A 15589-nucleotide genomic window follows, 5' to 3' on the forward strand; every position below is an offset into this window, starting at 1 on the left:
GCAAGGGATATTTTTATTGACATTTTATTGTTAATTTAAAAACATGCAATGATCCCCCGTACACACACACACACACCTCAAATGTATTGTTTGTATACTTGAAAAAAGAAGATAATTGTGATATCCCTGACTTTGCTTGAGAAAAATTAAGTAATTAAATTAGCTCTTGCTAAAAAGTAATTCCATAAACATTAAAAAATATTGTTGTAGAAAAAGGTTCCTATGTACCAAGTAAAATGGTTTCAAACCAATTGTAGAACTTGTAAATGCTTGAAATTTGTGATTCGTGTGGATACACCACAACTGATATGAAAAACCCCCCACAACAAACAACATCATCTTAAAATAACTCGCTCAACTTTATGGTTACTTACCTGAGCAAATATATCATTGACAATTGGGAAGTTGTTGACGAGGGAAAGACTGGTTGAAAATTTGAGAACTTCGGCAAGTATTTCTGGTTCAGTGTGTGGTTTGAGACAGACAATAGCCCGAGTCTTACAGTTCCCTCCAAGTTCTTCTCTCAGTAACTGAGTCAAACGGGAATCACTTCAAATACAATTACATAAACAGTTTCACTACCTGCTGATATTCTCATCAAATTTGATATGTATTATTCACTACTTGCTGATATTCTCATCAAATTTGATATGTATTATTCACTACTTGCTGATATTCTCATCAAATTTGATATATATTATACACATCTATAATGTGCATGTACTTGTACATGTAATGTAAACACATTATATACAAATTAAATCTGTTATAATCATCAAGAACAAAAAATCTACAGTAAATCTTGCATTAATTATCATTATATATAAGTGAACTAGAGTAAAATGTGTAAACAAGAGCTAGTACCCGTAGTTGATAACTCTGTCTGGGAAGGGGTTGCTAGAAAGGGACGTGACCACCCTGTTGAGTGATGTCAGACCGCGACTCAGTGAGGCTCCCTCCTTCTGTCGGATCCGCTCCGGGTCCTCTGCGAGTTTCTCTAGTCCGGGTAGCTCTACAACCGTGAACCGACACTTGCTGGGCGTCGGGCTTTCACCAACCTTCTGAAATGAACAAACATTTCTTCATCTTAACTGATATACAAACAATATATTTAAATGAATAGGATCTGGTTGATTAATTAATTAATTAATAGTGTCTCATAATCTCTTCTTGTAATGTTGCATGTCAACTGTGAACAGACGAAAGTAAAGTTTGTTTTGTTTAATGACACCACTAGTGCACATTATTATATTAATCATCATATTGGATGTCAAACATTTGGTAATTCTGACATATATTGTGAATAGACGAGTTCACAGTTATGAATGAAAACTTCAGTTATGAATAAATAATTCACAGTTATGAAAGAAAACTTCAGTTATGAATGAAAACTTCAGTTATGAATGAAAACGTCAGTTATGAACGAAAACTTCAGTTATGAATGAAACATTCATGGAATGGTGCATATAAAAGATCCCTTGCTGCTAATCGAAAAGAGTAGCCCATAAAGTGATGGCAGCGGGTTTTCTGTGTGGTCCTTAACCATATTTCCAATGCCATATGACCGTAAATAAAATGTGTTGAGTGCATTGTTAAATAAAACATTTCCTTCCTTCAAAAGAAAATCTCCAACATTACAACACAGAATAATTTACTATTTTTTATTTTGAAATCTGATCTTTAAATTAATTTGTTTCCTTCTTTAATCCCTGACACTATCATATTTGTTTCTGCATGGGGTTAATAAACTTTATTTGAAAAAAGTGTTTGTTAAAAAATATTAATATTATTAATCTTATTTATCAAGCTTTATTATGTGTGTAGAAAAACATTATGTATAATCAAACCTATTAAATACTTGTTTCAGTCAGTGCACCATAACTGGTATATCAAAGGCAATTGTATGTGCTATCCTGTCTGTGGGATAGTGCATATAAAAGATCCCTTGCTACTAATGAAAAAATGTGCCAGGTTTCCTCTCAAAGATTAAATGTCAGAATTAAATTACCAAATACTTAACATCCAATAGCGATGATTAATAAATCAATGTGCTCTAGTGGTTTTGTTAAATAAAACTAACTTGTACTATATACAAACATGTTTTGTTGTAACAGCAATCACTATTAACTACACACACACACACACACACACACACACATTTTATATCTATATATTTTTTTTTATTATTATTATTTTTTTTTTCATTATTTACTTCTTTTTTTTTAATGAAAAAAAAAAACAATGGTCAGAAATGAAAGTGAGTTATGAAAAAAACAAAAATTAAAAAATTATAATATTGGTCGTCTGGTACTGAAATTGGCCCATGGGTTAGGGTTGCAGTGTGGTATAAAGTAATGGACCCCATTCAAAATGTACCAGTATGTAAAATTTTAAAGTGTTAACCAAATCAATAATCTAAGTTTTGAACAAAGAAATATGTGAAATGTTTTAACAAACATCAGAAGACCCTGAAACACTACATATGATTAAAAATCTGGAATTGTGGATAAATCCAGAAAATGTTCATCTCTGAATGATATAGTCAGAAATAATTATTTATTAAAACGTGTTACAGCTGACAAATGATTTTGCTACAACTAATTATTTTATTAAATAGAAATTAAAGTTGAAAAACAGTTTAAAATTAAACAGTAACATAGATTTACTTGAAAGGTCTTTCTTTCTTCTCTAAATAGTAATAAAAGATTTCAATATTTCAACACAGATGATTAATATGTGGCTCAGAAATATTTCTTTAGAAATACAAAGTCAAGAAATTTATGAAAAATTCATTTCCAAAACATGATATATGCCTACTTCCAGATTTTGCAGTTAGCAGTAGATGTACTGCTTAACAATATGACAATAGAGTTTCTGTCAAAATCCAATCAATGTCCATTGATCAGAATCTTAAAACTGCTTTATATGTTATATTTAATGCTACATATGGTTGCAACAAAACCATCTTTTTCTCAAAATGACTTTTTAAAAGGATATATCAATTTTGGAAATGAACTTTTCATATGACAATAATCATTTGCAGATAAATAATAACACCCTACCTACCTACCTACCTACCTACCTACCTACCTACCTATATTTACTGATATAGTTGACATACACATATATATTTATAGCTCCGTTGCCAGCTATATATATATATATATATATATATGTACAAAGACACACATTGTTCCTCATCAATATAAAGTCAGCCCTCGTCAGTTATATTAACCAATAAACTTACAAATACCACATTTCATACACAGGTTCCCTTTAGTGCCCTTTATACATAGGTTAACATACATGTATTTTTATGAAGAAAGGACATATCTGAAGTGCTGTTATAAACAGGTTGTTATATACAAAGTGTCCTCAGTAGAAGGTTTCACTGTAGAGTTAAAATGAATGCATTCAAAATCACGTAGCTTGAAATGACCACGGCAGCTCTTATTGTGTAGCACAACTGAAGATTTTTACCGCCAATGAAAGCTAACAAAGAGAAAGGCACTGTCAAGTAAATGACGTGCCTCTGTGGGCAAATATGCCCCTCTATATGAAATGAGCAGCCGTTATAAACAGCGTCATGTATTGCTCATTGAATCTGAAGCAGCGTAAATCAGCGTGAAGGAACCCATACATCAGACATGTTTGCTTTGAGACTGGTGAAAAGAGGTCTAACCCTTTCATACACGATCGACTGTCCTACGTTTAATATATCCACTATACAGAAGTCAAAGACTAAAATATTCAGTGTATTTATGAATCATAAGTCACAGAGGTCGGGAAAAGAGATCAGATATTTCTGTAATGATTTGTTGAGATAATTTTATATGTTATGTTTTCTATGCATTAATATTGTAAATTAATTTAATGGTACATGTATAATACAATATACTGACAAAATTACAATATTTTATATATCACTAATTATAAACCAGCTATTATTAGTATTAATGTTATGCAAAGTGAAGCCTTTACTCAGTTGACAGGGGTGTTATGTGTATCTGTACTTTTCGATGGTAAAAATGTTTTTAAAAATAATAATATTAAAAACATTTATAAAATGTCTATGAAAGGTCCATTTCCACCCCCCATCCCCACACATACATGGTATAGTAGTTGCCAAACTAATACATAATAATAGAATCTATAACCACTGTGAGGTATAGATAAGACAATTCCAACCTGAGGGACAAAATGTTTTTTGTAAGGGCCGAGGTTTACCAAGGACCTTACAAAAACATTTTGTCCCGATGGTAGGAATTGCCGTATCTACACCTCACAACGGTGATTGATTCTTTTTCTATGCATTTAATTACATACAGTAACAAAACATTAATTTTTGGTTTGTTTATTGTAGAATCATTCATAAACATTTCATCTGCAAACTCATTTAATCATATGTGGAAAATTATAGTCCACATTATGAAACAACATAAAAATGTAACAACTTAAAAATAAATATAAAGTTGAAAATATTATTTTGTTTAAATATTTTTAAAACAATGATACAATGTGAAATGGCAAACAGATTTTTGAAAACCATGAGTTATGACATCAATCGTTGTAAAACATGAGTTATGATGTCACGCGTATGTAGAAATTGTCCAGCATCGGGGTGCTAGACAGATGCTGGCAAGAAAATATGCTCTTTGGATTTCATAATCATTATTTACTGAATTAAATCACATAAAAATAAAATATCAAATCAGTTATTTATTAACTTGAGAATATCTTGTGAAAGCGTAATATATCATAACATCATGCAAATTAATTGATATTCACTAATTTGAATAGTTATGCCACATTTAACAGGAATATTCACTAATTTGAATAGTTATGCCACATTTAATAGGAATATTCACTAATTTGAATAGTTATGCCACATTTAACAGGAATATTCACTAATTTGAATAGTTATGCCACATTTAACAGGAATATTCACTAATTTGAATAGTTATGCCACATTTAACAGGAATATTAACTGAAATGTCATATTTTACTCATTTACATGTTAGGACATAAACTATACTCTTAAGATTTCATCTAACAAGAATATCATATTAATTATACAGTAAAACCTCTCAAAATTGGACCCTATATAAACTGGAATTCCCTCAAATCCAGACATTTTTCATGGTCCTTTTTTAAATATCAGTACCAAAAAAACCCTCTCTAAACCAGATATCCCTAAAGACCGGACATTTTATTAGGTCTAATGGGTGTCCAGATTAAAGGGTTTCACTGTATACTAAAAGATATCATACATTACTGAAACATCAAGAACTGATTCTTCTTTTAAAATATGATAACAGTAGATATATTTATTACAATTTCTACACATTAAATAAAATAATTAAAAATATGTCTTTATGAGGGATATAACTACATGTATTATTATCACAATTAAGGGTACTATCAATTTACTGTTGTACATGTAAATATTCAAATATCTGTGCATCACTGACTTTAAACTCTAAATAATTAATCCACCTCACAAGATAAATATCAAACATTGGTATTAAATAATAGCTATATATAACATACAGCTGTATTAAATAAGAGCAATATCAAACCAACAGCTCAATAAGTATATGATAACACTTTTCATATTTATCACATCACCCATGTTACGATATGTGGTAAATCTCACCTTTCATCAAACAGATCCTTCTCACCATAACTGAATGATCAAAGCATTCAATGGAATGGGCAGCCCAGCACCACAGCCAGGTAATCAATCATAAACTGTTATTGGCAAGCTATGCCATCACCATGTCCAATCATTGCAGGGTGAGCCACAGGGGTATGTCGTACACAAACTAACATGGCAACGCACATGAACAGCTTACACCTTAGTTCACCTGGGCTATTTGTCACAGATATGAAAGACAAAATCTGACAGGCAGCTATCCCTGTTCAATGCTACATGGGAAAGCCTGCCTGGTATATAGATAATGCGGGACATTCAACACAATGAATCAATTCACAATTTATTCACTTAATGGATGCCACCAGCCCAGTGTAATCTCACTGTGCAATATTAACATATGAAAGGTGTTTATGGTGAGAAAGCTGACTAGAATTTGTTAGAGTGAATTATACAGTGTGCCAGTAAGATGTCTGTTGAAATAGTGGAAAATACTCTCAGATGCATATATATATATTATACATTGGTGAGTTAAGACTTTTATTTTATATTATTATTTCATAAACATCCTTACTGGCATATATACAGGTAAAACAACAATTTAACAGCTTTCTAACGCTAAAAAGTTACTGCTTGGAAAGCAAGGTTAAGTTTATATTGAAAACAGTTTGAATAAAAGAATAATAAAAAAATATGTGGAACAGCTAAAGTTAAGATATTTAAATCAAACACAACAGCCACAAAATAGCATAATGGAAGAATATCTTGAATATACATTATGTGTGTGTTTTTTGTTTATACTAAAAATGCAACCATGTTAACATTTTAATATATGGTTGAAGACTACATTAAAAAGGTCTGCATTAAAAAGTTTTGTAAGTAATAAACTCATCAATGGTTGTGGTACACAAACTACCTGAACTGTGTTTCACAAAGCTTGTAACAATGTAGAAGCAACATAAATCTTGATTATTATTTTTTTTCTTCTTTAGTTTATCCAGCAATTATATTATCTATATTGACAGAATATGCATGTAAAAAATTAAACTTTTGTTCCGAATTAATTTATCATCTGAAACTAACTTCCTAAAGCTGCCAGTAAGAGCACGTTATACCAACACATGCAGTTAAAGTTAAAATTAAACATCTGATAACTTATTTTACTAATGATTATAGAAACATTTATTCAAGCATATCATGTGATACTGATTATGAAAACTTCACAATTTTATTTAAATTATATGTTTATATTTTCATTTTCCAAATAAAATCAATATCTTATAAAGAACAACATTTTAGAATTAAAATCTGATGCATTAGAAGACTATTCATGTCATATTTATAATAAACTCAGTGTTTAAATTCAGAACTTTGATTACATGATTAAAATTATTTTCTGCTGATAAACCATTCTACATGCATTTTCAAAATATTACCTTGAACATTCTGAAAATATTTCCACAGCTATAATACTTATAAATACGTAGTTGATTAATTGTAGTAAACAACCAAGCAGTATTATATTAGCATCAATGACATATGTGAAAACCCCACAAATAACACTATACATATTGCAGTTCTTACTGTGTGTGTGTGTGTGTGGGGGGGGTGTACATATAGTACAAATATATATAATTTCAGCTTAATGAAGCTATCCTGAGTTTGTTGCCATTTTAAAAGGTTTTCAGCAAGTAAAATATTTTTCCATTATTAAAATTATATTTAACTCATATATTCTGGATTTTAATATGAATATATCTATATCAATGCATTTCTGAATATCGTACTGTTTTGTAATATTTTAATATTGATTTATGTTTATAATAATATGGTATATATGTCCAAATTTATTATTTGTTTTAACAACCAAACACAATTTGAAATAATTCAGCCAAACATCATTCCAAATGTATTTTAACCATATAATACCCTTATATTTAAACCATTCTAAAATAAGACAGTGATTTAAAAAAATGGAATTCGTGCTAGGGCTGAGAACTCGGGTCTCACTACACAGTTGACTTCCGGGTGAGAGTTCATTCATCATGATCCACTATAGTTCCTAATTGTGACAAATATTGTGGTTCACATATTCACTTCTAGTAATTGGGGAAGAACTAAAACAATTTGTATATTTAATAGTAAGCCTTCTGGCTGGATTTTACCCATGTTATTTTCTAATATTGTGTACTGACTTTTTCGGACATGGGTATGAGGCTGCCAGTATGATTGGGTCCTGAACCGGTAGTTCAGAGCGGTACTACAGCCAGATGCAGTCATATAGCAAAAAAATCTGAGATGGAAATGTTCTCAATTTTATATGAAAATAAATGCTTATACATGTATAAAGTAGGGTCACAATGATGTATGTTGTTAGTACCAACGAGAACCTGTTCTATCTTCATTTGAAGTTGGACAATTTAATATGGATTTCAATGGCAGATGACACCTTTGTAGTGAGACCTCAGGATATAGTCCCTTTAAAAGATTTTTGCTACATCTCCCAATGGGACCCAACAAATTTTCAAAAATGTATTCCCATGAAAATCAAACTTGATCTATATGCTAAAGTTATACATAAAATTTCATCTCTTTATCTTAAGGCATTGCGGAAAAAAAAGTCAGGAAAACTACATGTTGGACAGACAGACGGATAAACAGACAGATTTAAAAACCTAGGACTTGTAAGGGACTAATAATTAAAAACAGTTTTATTAAAAAATGACAACCAGTCAAGTGGAGGGTCTGTCTGTCTGTCCATCAATCCATCTGTCTGTCTGATGCATACATAGTTTTCAAGACTTTGTTTTGGCAATATGCCTCAAGATATCAAGCTGAAATGTTGTATTTTGCTTTATCATGTAGTTACAGATCAACTTTAACATTCATGGGGATAAATTTACCCATTTGTGACAAAGTTATGGCCCTTGAACTTAGCATATGAGATATGAAAATATCTTTGTGCCCAGTAGGGGACATGTATTGCTTTAGCAGTATACTCAGAATGCTTATTTGAACAATGACTATAATGGTGACTTGTAATCTGAAACGACACACAAACAAAAGGAAGGTTTATTCCGGCCTCTGATAATTGCGACAACGATCGTTTCATTCACGCGTTGCTCGCACAAATGTAATTTTGTGTAACCTATTTTTTTGTTTGCGCAAAATTTGAAGCACCATTTACTTGGATATATACCTAGATTTATTTCTATGTAACCGATAATACATGGATTTTCAGTTCTCAGAGGCCTGTTTATTTAACGACACCTTAGCTGAACAGAAAGTTATTTCCACACTTGGGCTACAGTAATCAAAGATCCACTCCAACCACATACATGTAGACTGTATCTACCAAATAGCAGTAAGGGATCTTTTATATCCACTTCATAACAAAGAGAAAACACATACCTTAGACTTTGAATACCATTTGGGGCACTTCTTGGGACAAAAACAAATGATTATATCCACAAAAGAGGGTAGTTCCTAAAGCATCAACCAAACTGTCCACAACAGTTTTGTGGACACTAAACTGATAAAACATATGCACCTATAGTGCACATACTTCCCGACCCCCCACCATCCTTGTCAGGAGCTTTTTCCGTAAGTCTGTCACTCACAAAGGTTTATTGCACATACAAGCATTTTACCGAGAAGGCATTCCTGGTGTTGTATACTGGTATTGTGCATATTTCACTCATGTTTCTGTCAACTAGTCATAATGAAGATCAGTGGTACAGAGGTGTGAAGGGACATAGGATCGACTGCCCATGGTGGACAAAACATTTATCCCCATTCAAACCTCAGACCCACAACTGTTACATAAAAAGATGTGGTATGTATCATACAAATTTTGATGAAAATCTAGATTTAGTTTATTATGGCCTTATGCTTGATGGGTCTGCATCATATCCACTGTAGACATACTTAGATTAAACAAAATTTGATTTGGTGGGTGATGAGTATATTCAGATGTAAGAACAAATTAATTACATGTACATGTACCTATCAAACGGGTATATGTAATACTTTGTTCTTAAATCTTTCTCTTAGATAAGTAGATGTACATGTAAACTACTGTAACACTCTATGTACAAGCAGTGTACTTCCTTTGAAATCAATGCCGTAATTATAGATGAACTGATTAAACAAGTATTCTGAGAGTACAGCTAAAGCTCTGGGCCCAACTAATTTTCATACCTCCTGTTTGTAAAATCTGGATAATTAATAAAACTGTGCAAATTGTAGAATTCATAACATCACAGAAAAGCGTTATATAATTATTAAACCCTAACCGTCAGAGGATTTCAATGTTGTTCACATATCTGAAGTCTCTTATCCATCAACTCCCAATCCTCCAAGTTTTGTTATTCTAAATGTCCTGATAAATATTATACAATACCTGTGATATAGTCATCCCATAGCAATTCTGTAAAAATATAACTGCCGTGGAAAGGAGAGTAGGGTAATAAAATGGGTAGATACACACAGAAAGTTGTGAGTCCTGCATTGCTATCATACATTTTCCATCTCTAAGCATGTAGGCCATGACAAAAATCACTATGAGCATTCGTCCTCCCAGGTTGTACCGACTGATTCCTCTGACTCATGGACTAAATGTTAAGTGGATTCCTTTTCAGACAAACAAATAATGTATATAAAGGAATATTTTCTGTTAGTAGGGGTAGCCTATGTGATGGCAGCAGCTTTCGTGTCTTGTTCTCCATACCAGGTGTTGAAATAACCATGTTAGATACCAAACATATAAACAATATACAGAGGTACTGTCAACAAATAGTCACTTCCACCCATTTGTATAATCTGGCTAAGGGTAAGGTGATTCCGTTTTAGATAAACACTTCTCAATCAGGAACAGACACTGATAAAAAGAATAAGTTAGACCATTCTTTAAGTATAATGGTTTTATATGAAGGAAGGAAGGAAATTGTTTATTTAACGACACACTCAACACATTATTTATGGTTATATGGCATCAGACATATGGTTAAGGACCATACAGATATTGAGAAAAAACCCGCTGTTGCCACTTCATGGGCTACTCTTTTCAATTAGCAGCAAGGGATCTTTTATATGCACTCTCTCACAGACAGGATAGTACATACCACAGCCTTTGTTACACCAGCTGTGGAGCACTGGATGGAACGAGAAATAGCCCACCACGGGGTTTTATATGAAGAAATATTCAGTAAATATAGCAGTAAAGTTCTAACGAAGCCACATAATAATAAAGGCATATTAGTAGCCAATCTCCATACTGTAAAGAAACAAGGTAGAGTTATCTCCCAGTAGACTGTGGGTAAAGAGTCCCAGTATCCTCAGGTTAGACTTCAGGGTAAAGATGACTAGGGAGCCAGCAGTGGAGTGGGGTGGGTTGAGTAGACCATTAAAATCAAGTTTTTACTAAAATTATCAACTGTTCATATTGTTTATCTGTTAGTTCGTTCATTCATTATGGGTAGCAGGAAGCAACGTATGTATATAAAATTTGGTTTAATCCAAGTATATCTAGAGTGATCATGGTGCAGACCCATCTAGCATAAGGCCATAATAAACTAAATCTAGATTTTCATCCAATTTTTTATTTTCAAAAAAGGGGAAGGGGTCAAATTGTATTTTTTATTTTATGCATATTGAGCATCATATATATTTAGGACAATAATAATTTAAAAAATGCCCATTAAAAATATAGGGGCAGGCCTTTGTTCTATGGTGGGCAGGGATGGTAATTACGGTTAGCAATGAGCAAGATAACATGTGATGATACATAAACAAATTAATAACTACCAGACTGAGATCAATATTGAGCAAGATGGCCGCATTGTGCTGGGCTGGTCCAAAGTCTGTGGTTGCTTCCGTTCTGCGGCCCCAGGCGGCCCGAAACAGAGAGTTTGCTGTCTGGGCATCTTTTATGACGGTCGGAGAGCTGTTCTGTAACATAGCAAAATTATGACCAAATGTTTTAAAGCTGCAGTCCCTGGAATATTTTTATTATTTAAGCATTTAGAATTTATTATCCAGTTCTGTTTGGTACATTAAAGGTCCACCACATCGCTATAGTTTCGCAATGGTCGCTTATCTAAATTATCTAGGTCAACTATAAACGTAATGGCCAGCTTTGTTTTTCTTCATTTAGCGGGATGCCAGTAGAACTGGGACTTCACGTGATTTGCGCAGGTGCTGAGCTTCTCATGTGGTTTTGAAAAAATTAACTGTCTCATATCTCCAAAATATATTTATATTCATAGAGGTATGGTACAACATCTTTCCAGGGGTCAGTGAGGGACGTGCCTTGACATTTTGACAGTGGCCAGCAGTTGGCATATACGTTACATGTAAGAGGTGTTAATAATTATGTAACGCTCTAGGGGTAGAGGAAAAGGGTGTTCTGTTCGATTTACGTAACATTTTTCAAGACTATATGTTATTTTCATTCATTAATTAGACACAAAAAGGTGTTTTTTGAAAATGCGCCATAAAAGGCCATGGTATATGATATCCTGTCTGTGGGATGGTACATATAAATGATCCCCTGCTAAGGCGCGTGTGCAGGGATTTCAGCGGGGTTGGGGGTTACAGACTGTGTTGAGCGAAGTTTATACGGGGCCATGCTCCCCCAGAAAATATATTTCAATTTTTGTTTAAAGCTTGGGCAGGTAAGTGTTTCGACCCCCAATACCCTCCCCCTGCACATACACCCGTTTCCTCTCTAAGATTATATGTCAAAATTACCAAATGTTTGACATCCAATAGCAGATGATTATTAAATCAATATGCTAACATTGATGTCGTTAAACAAAACTAACTTTACCCTTTCCAAATGAAAGAATATTTATTTAAATTTGTCGATTTTAACACACGTAAAATTAAGTAGTGAAAACGTTCATTGTCTACTTTAGTATATTTTATTAAAAATACATGTATATACGTGATCAATGTGTTACTAGTATACAAACTAAACTTTGAAAGTTCTACTAACACTTTATAAAATATTAATTCTGAAATAGGAAGGTACGATTGTCAATAATACGTTGTCAAGATCAAACCGGTTTTAATGAAAGATTCCAACATTGTATCCTCAACCAAACGTTCTTCGTACAGTGCAAGATTTCTCTTTTAATTTTTTGAGATGAACCCTACAATTTCAAATCCGCAAACACACGTGTTAACTGAAACTGACAGCAAGCTGTCGTTTGTGCCTTGCCGAGCAATGGCGACACAGGTGGCGAATCGAGCGTATACTTTTGACGATCTCCGTTCATAGCGAACACACATGAGTTTTTCAAATGTGCATTTGAGCTTGTATTTCATATTTGTACATGATGTTATAATATGGTAACTGTAACTTTAATAATGCAATGGTTGTAAAAAAGAATTTGTTTTTTTAAAACAAAACATGTTAAGTAAGAATAAATTTAACTAGGGTTAGCTTTTATAACAAACTAAAAATATCTACAGTAAATCAAGTCATAAAAATGACTGTTATTATCATTGGTTATAGCCATTCTTCATAATTTTCTCACATTTTCATCTATAATTAATCATTACAAAATAAAAATTAAAAAAAAAAAATATATATATATAAATTTACTTCTGATAAATAGGCAGTGTTAAATGAATATAGCTACTGAATGAGTCGCATGTTCAAGAGGATGATAAATTTTACTGGTACAATCATCTTCAATCATATCACATTGAGTTAATATTAGTCATAAAAACCAGCTGTCCTAAATATTACTCAGTTCTTGTATTGATTAAAGCAGAACTGATTATCTCCCCTTGTTAAAAAATACTTGGTCCTTATATCTCTCTGTTACTGCTAATTTAACAGTCCATTTAGAACTGGTGTACGTACTTTGACATGAATTCCGTTATCGACTGTCTCAGTTATGTCCCCGTATGCCAAGTGACCTCGAGGAACTTCCAGCAGATTTTTCACCATCTCATTGTACACTTCAAACATCTGGAGTGAGACCCTTGGGTTCTGATGATTCCCTCTTGTCTGGGACATGTATCTCCCTAAAACAAAATACATTTCATTAGTAAATTCATTAGCAATGTCCACACAAAAGAGTGGTGTTATAAATAATATAATCAATGTTCTGACAGAATAAACAGTTTACCATAACTCAATCAATCTCATTATACTTTATTATCTACATTACTTAAAGCTATTAACCAATAAAGTATATTTTCATTTCCAGTGGATTTAATAGAATTGTAGGCAAGTTTTGGCTATTTTAGTTATTTAAAAAAAAAAGTAAGTACCACTGCATATATACCAGGAACAAATATTACATTTTTGTTATTTCCAAAAATGTTGTGCATTTTCACTACATTGAGGTAAAAATTACTGTTAACAATTTGTTGTGGGTTTGTTTTTTTGTTTTTTTATGTCTCATATAGAAAAAAGTGAAAATCTGAAAATTTTAAAATTGATTTGAAATTTACAATTTATGGCTAAAAACAATGAATGGGTGACATTTGTGTTTTGGAACAAGTTGAGAGACAACTACATTAGGGTTTTGACATGAACCTATTAGAACAACATAAATGAGCTTTTGTTTAGTGAAATAAACACATAGAGCATACACGTACCCTCCATGAGTTTGGCAAACAGGTAATCAAATATCATGTGTACAATTCCAGCCTTGACGACACCTTCTCCACCCATGGTGTATGACTTGCCCGATCCACTCTCACCAGTGATGAGAAGACAAACGTTGATTCCAGACATAAACATGTCAAGAAGAAACTCGGCAGACTCATGGAAAACCTCGTAGGTGTCAGCATTCTGCTGGTGGAGGATTTTGAAGCTGAAAGTGGTAAAATATATAGCTTGGTAAGGATACACAAGATAAAAAATAAGAACATTTTACAGTCCAAATATTAAAAAAATTATACTAAAGTTTTAGGTCATAATAAACAATAAAATATCATCTCAGTACAGGTGTAAAACATTTATACCCTGCATACATTTTACACATTTGAAGGTTTCACAATTTTTTATTATTATTACAGTGTTCGAGATTAACGGTATCCCGATATCCTGGGGATACCAGAATTTAATTTTGGATACCAGACTTCAAGAACCCAGTATCCCACCAGGATGCCATATAATACTAAATTCTCTGGTGGGATACCAGATTTTGAAATGTTAGTATCCAACTGGGATACTGGCCAAAAAATTTAATCTCGAACACTGTATTATTTTTTTAATTCACTGGAATGAATACTTTACAGAGAGACGTTTCACCATTTAGGAAAGATAAAAAAAATTGTTCTCTCTTTCTGCTATACCGGTATTTCAACATTTTAATGTCATTGACTTTAGATTCCAAGATATGTACGGTACCTGTCCTATCTTGCATAAAGTGCATTTTGAGTTACTAGTACTAAAATGACCAGGAAAACAAGAAATGCATGGAATTGATCAAAATGTATTATTTAAACAAGAAGTACTTTAAAAGGTAAAAAAGCTGTAACAAATTAATTTATTTACACTGCTTAATACTAAAGAGTACTTTAAGTAATATTATCTGGCAAAATATTTTTTAAAAAGCCATATATATTTCTTTAAATAGTCAAATATTTGTTTACAAAACCATAAAGAAAAACAGACCCTACAATAAAGGTTTAACTGTGACCTACTTAAAGAAATGTCCTGTGAGAGCCGACACCCTCTGTGACCCCTCGATGTTCAGGTTTTGAGAACCCTCACCTACAATGGATGGCCGGATCCTTCCTACAACCTCAATGTTCATGCTTTATCAATCTGCAGACCCAAAACAAAAAAACAAAAATTATAAAAAAAAAAAAAATACCTACTGGTAACATGAAAAAAAAAAAAAAGCCACCATACATAATCAGGCAAATTACATGAAATTATTAGGTCATAAAAATAATACAAGGGAGACA

At 32.5% G+C, this 15589-nt stretch overlaps 1 protein-coding gene across 2 annotated transcripts in view; it reads right to left on the minus strand.

The window, feature by feature from the left end:
* The window catches only part of LOC121375359 (coiled-coil domain-containing protein 78-like), a 51335-nt gene that overhangs the window by 31460 nt on the left and 4286 nt on the right, over positions 1-15589 (minus strand). For both annotated transcript variants that reach the window (XM_041502774.1, XM_041502775.1), the window contains exons 2-7: positions 15323-15446; positions 14270-14487; positions 13527-13690; positions 11459-11602; positions 865-1061; positions 375-549 (exon numbers count right to left, since the gene is read on the minus strand). In XM_041502774.1, the coding sequence (XP_041358708.1) occupies positions 375-549; positions 865-1061; positions 11459-11602; positions 13527-13690; positions 14270-14487; positions 15323-15435 (1011 nt within the window). In that variant the 5' untranslated portion in view covers positions 15436-15446. The remainder of the gene's footprint in view (positions 1-374; positions 550-864; positions 1062-11458; positions 11603-13526; positions 13691-14269; positions 14488-15322; positions 15447-15589) is intronic.

The sequence above is a fragment of the Gigantopelta aegis genome, chromosome 6 (assembly GCF_016097555.1).
Source record: "Gigantopelta aegis isolate Gae_Host chromosome 6, Gae_host_genome, whole genome shotgun sequence".
NCBI lineage: Eukaryota > Metazoa > Mollusca > Gastropoda > Neomphalida > Peltospiridae > Gigantopelta > Gigantopelta aegis.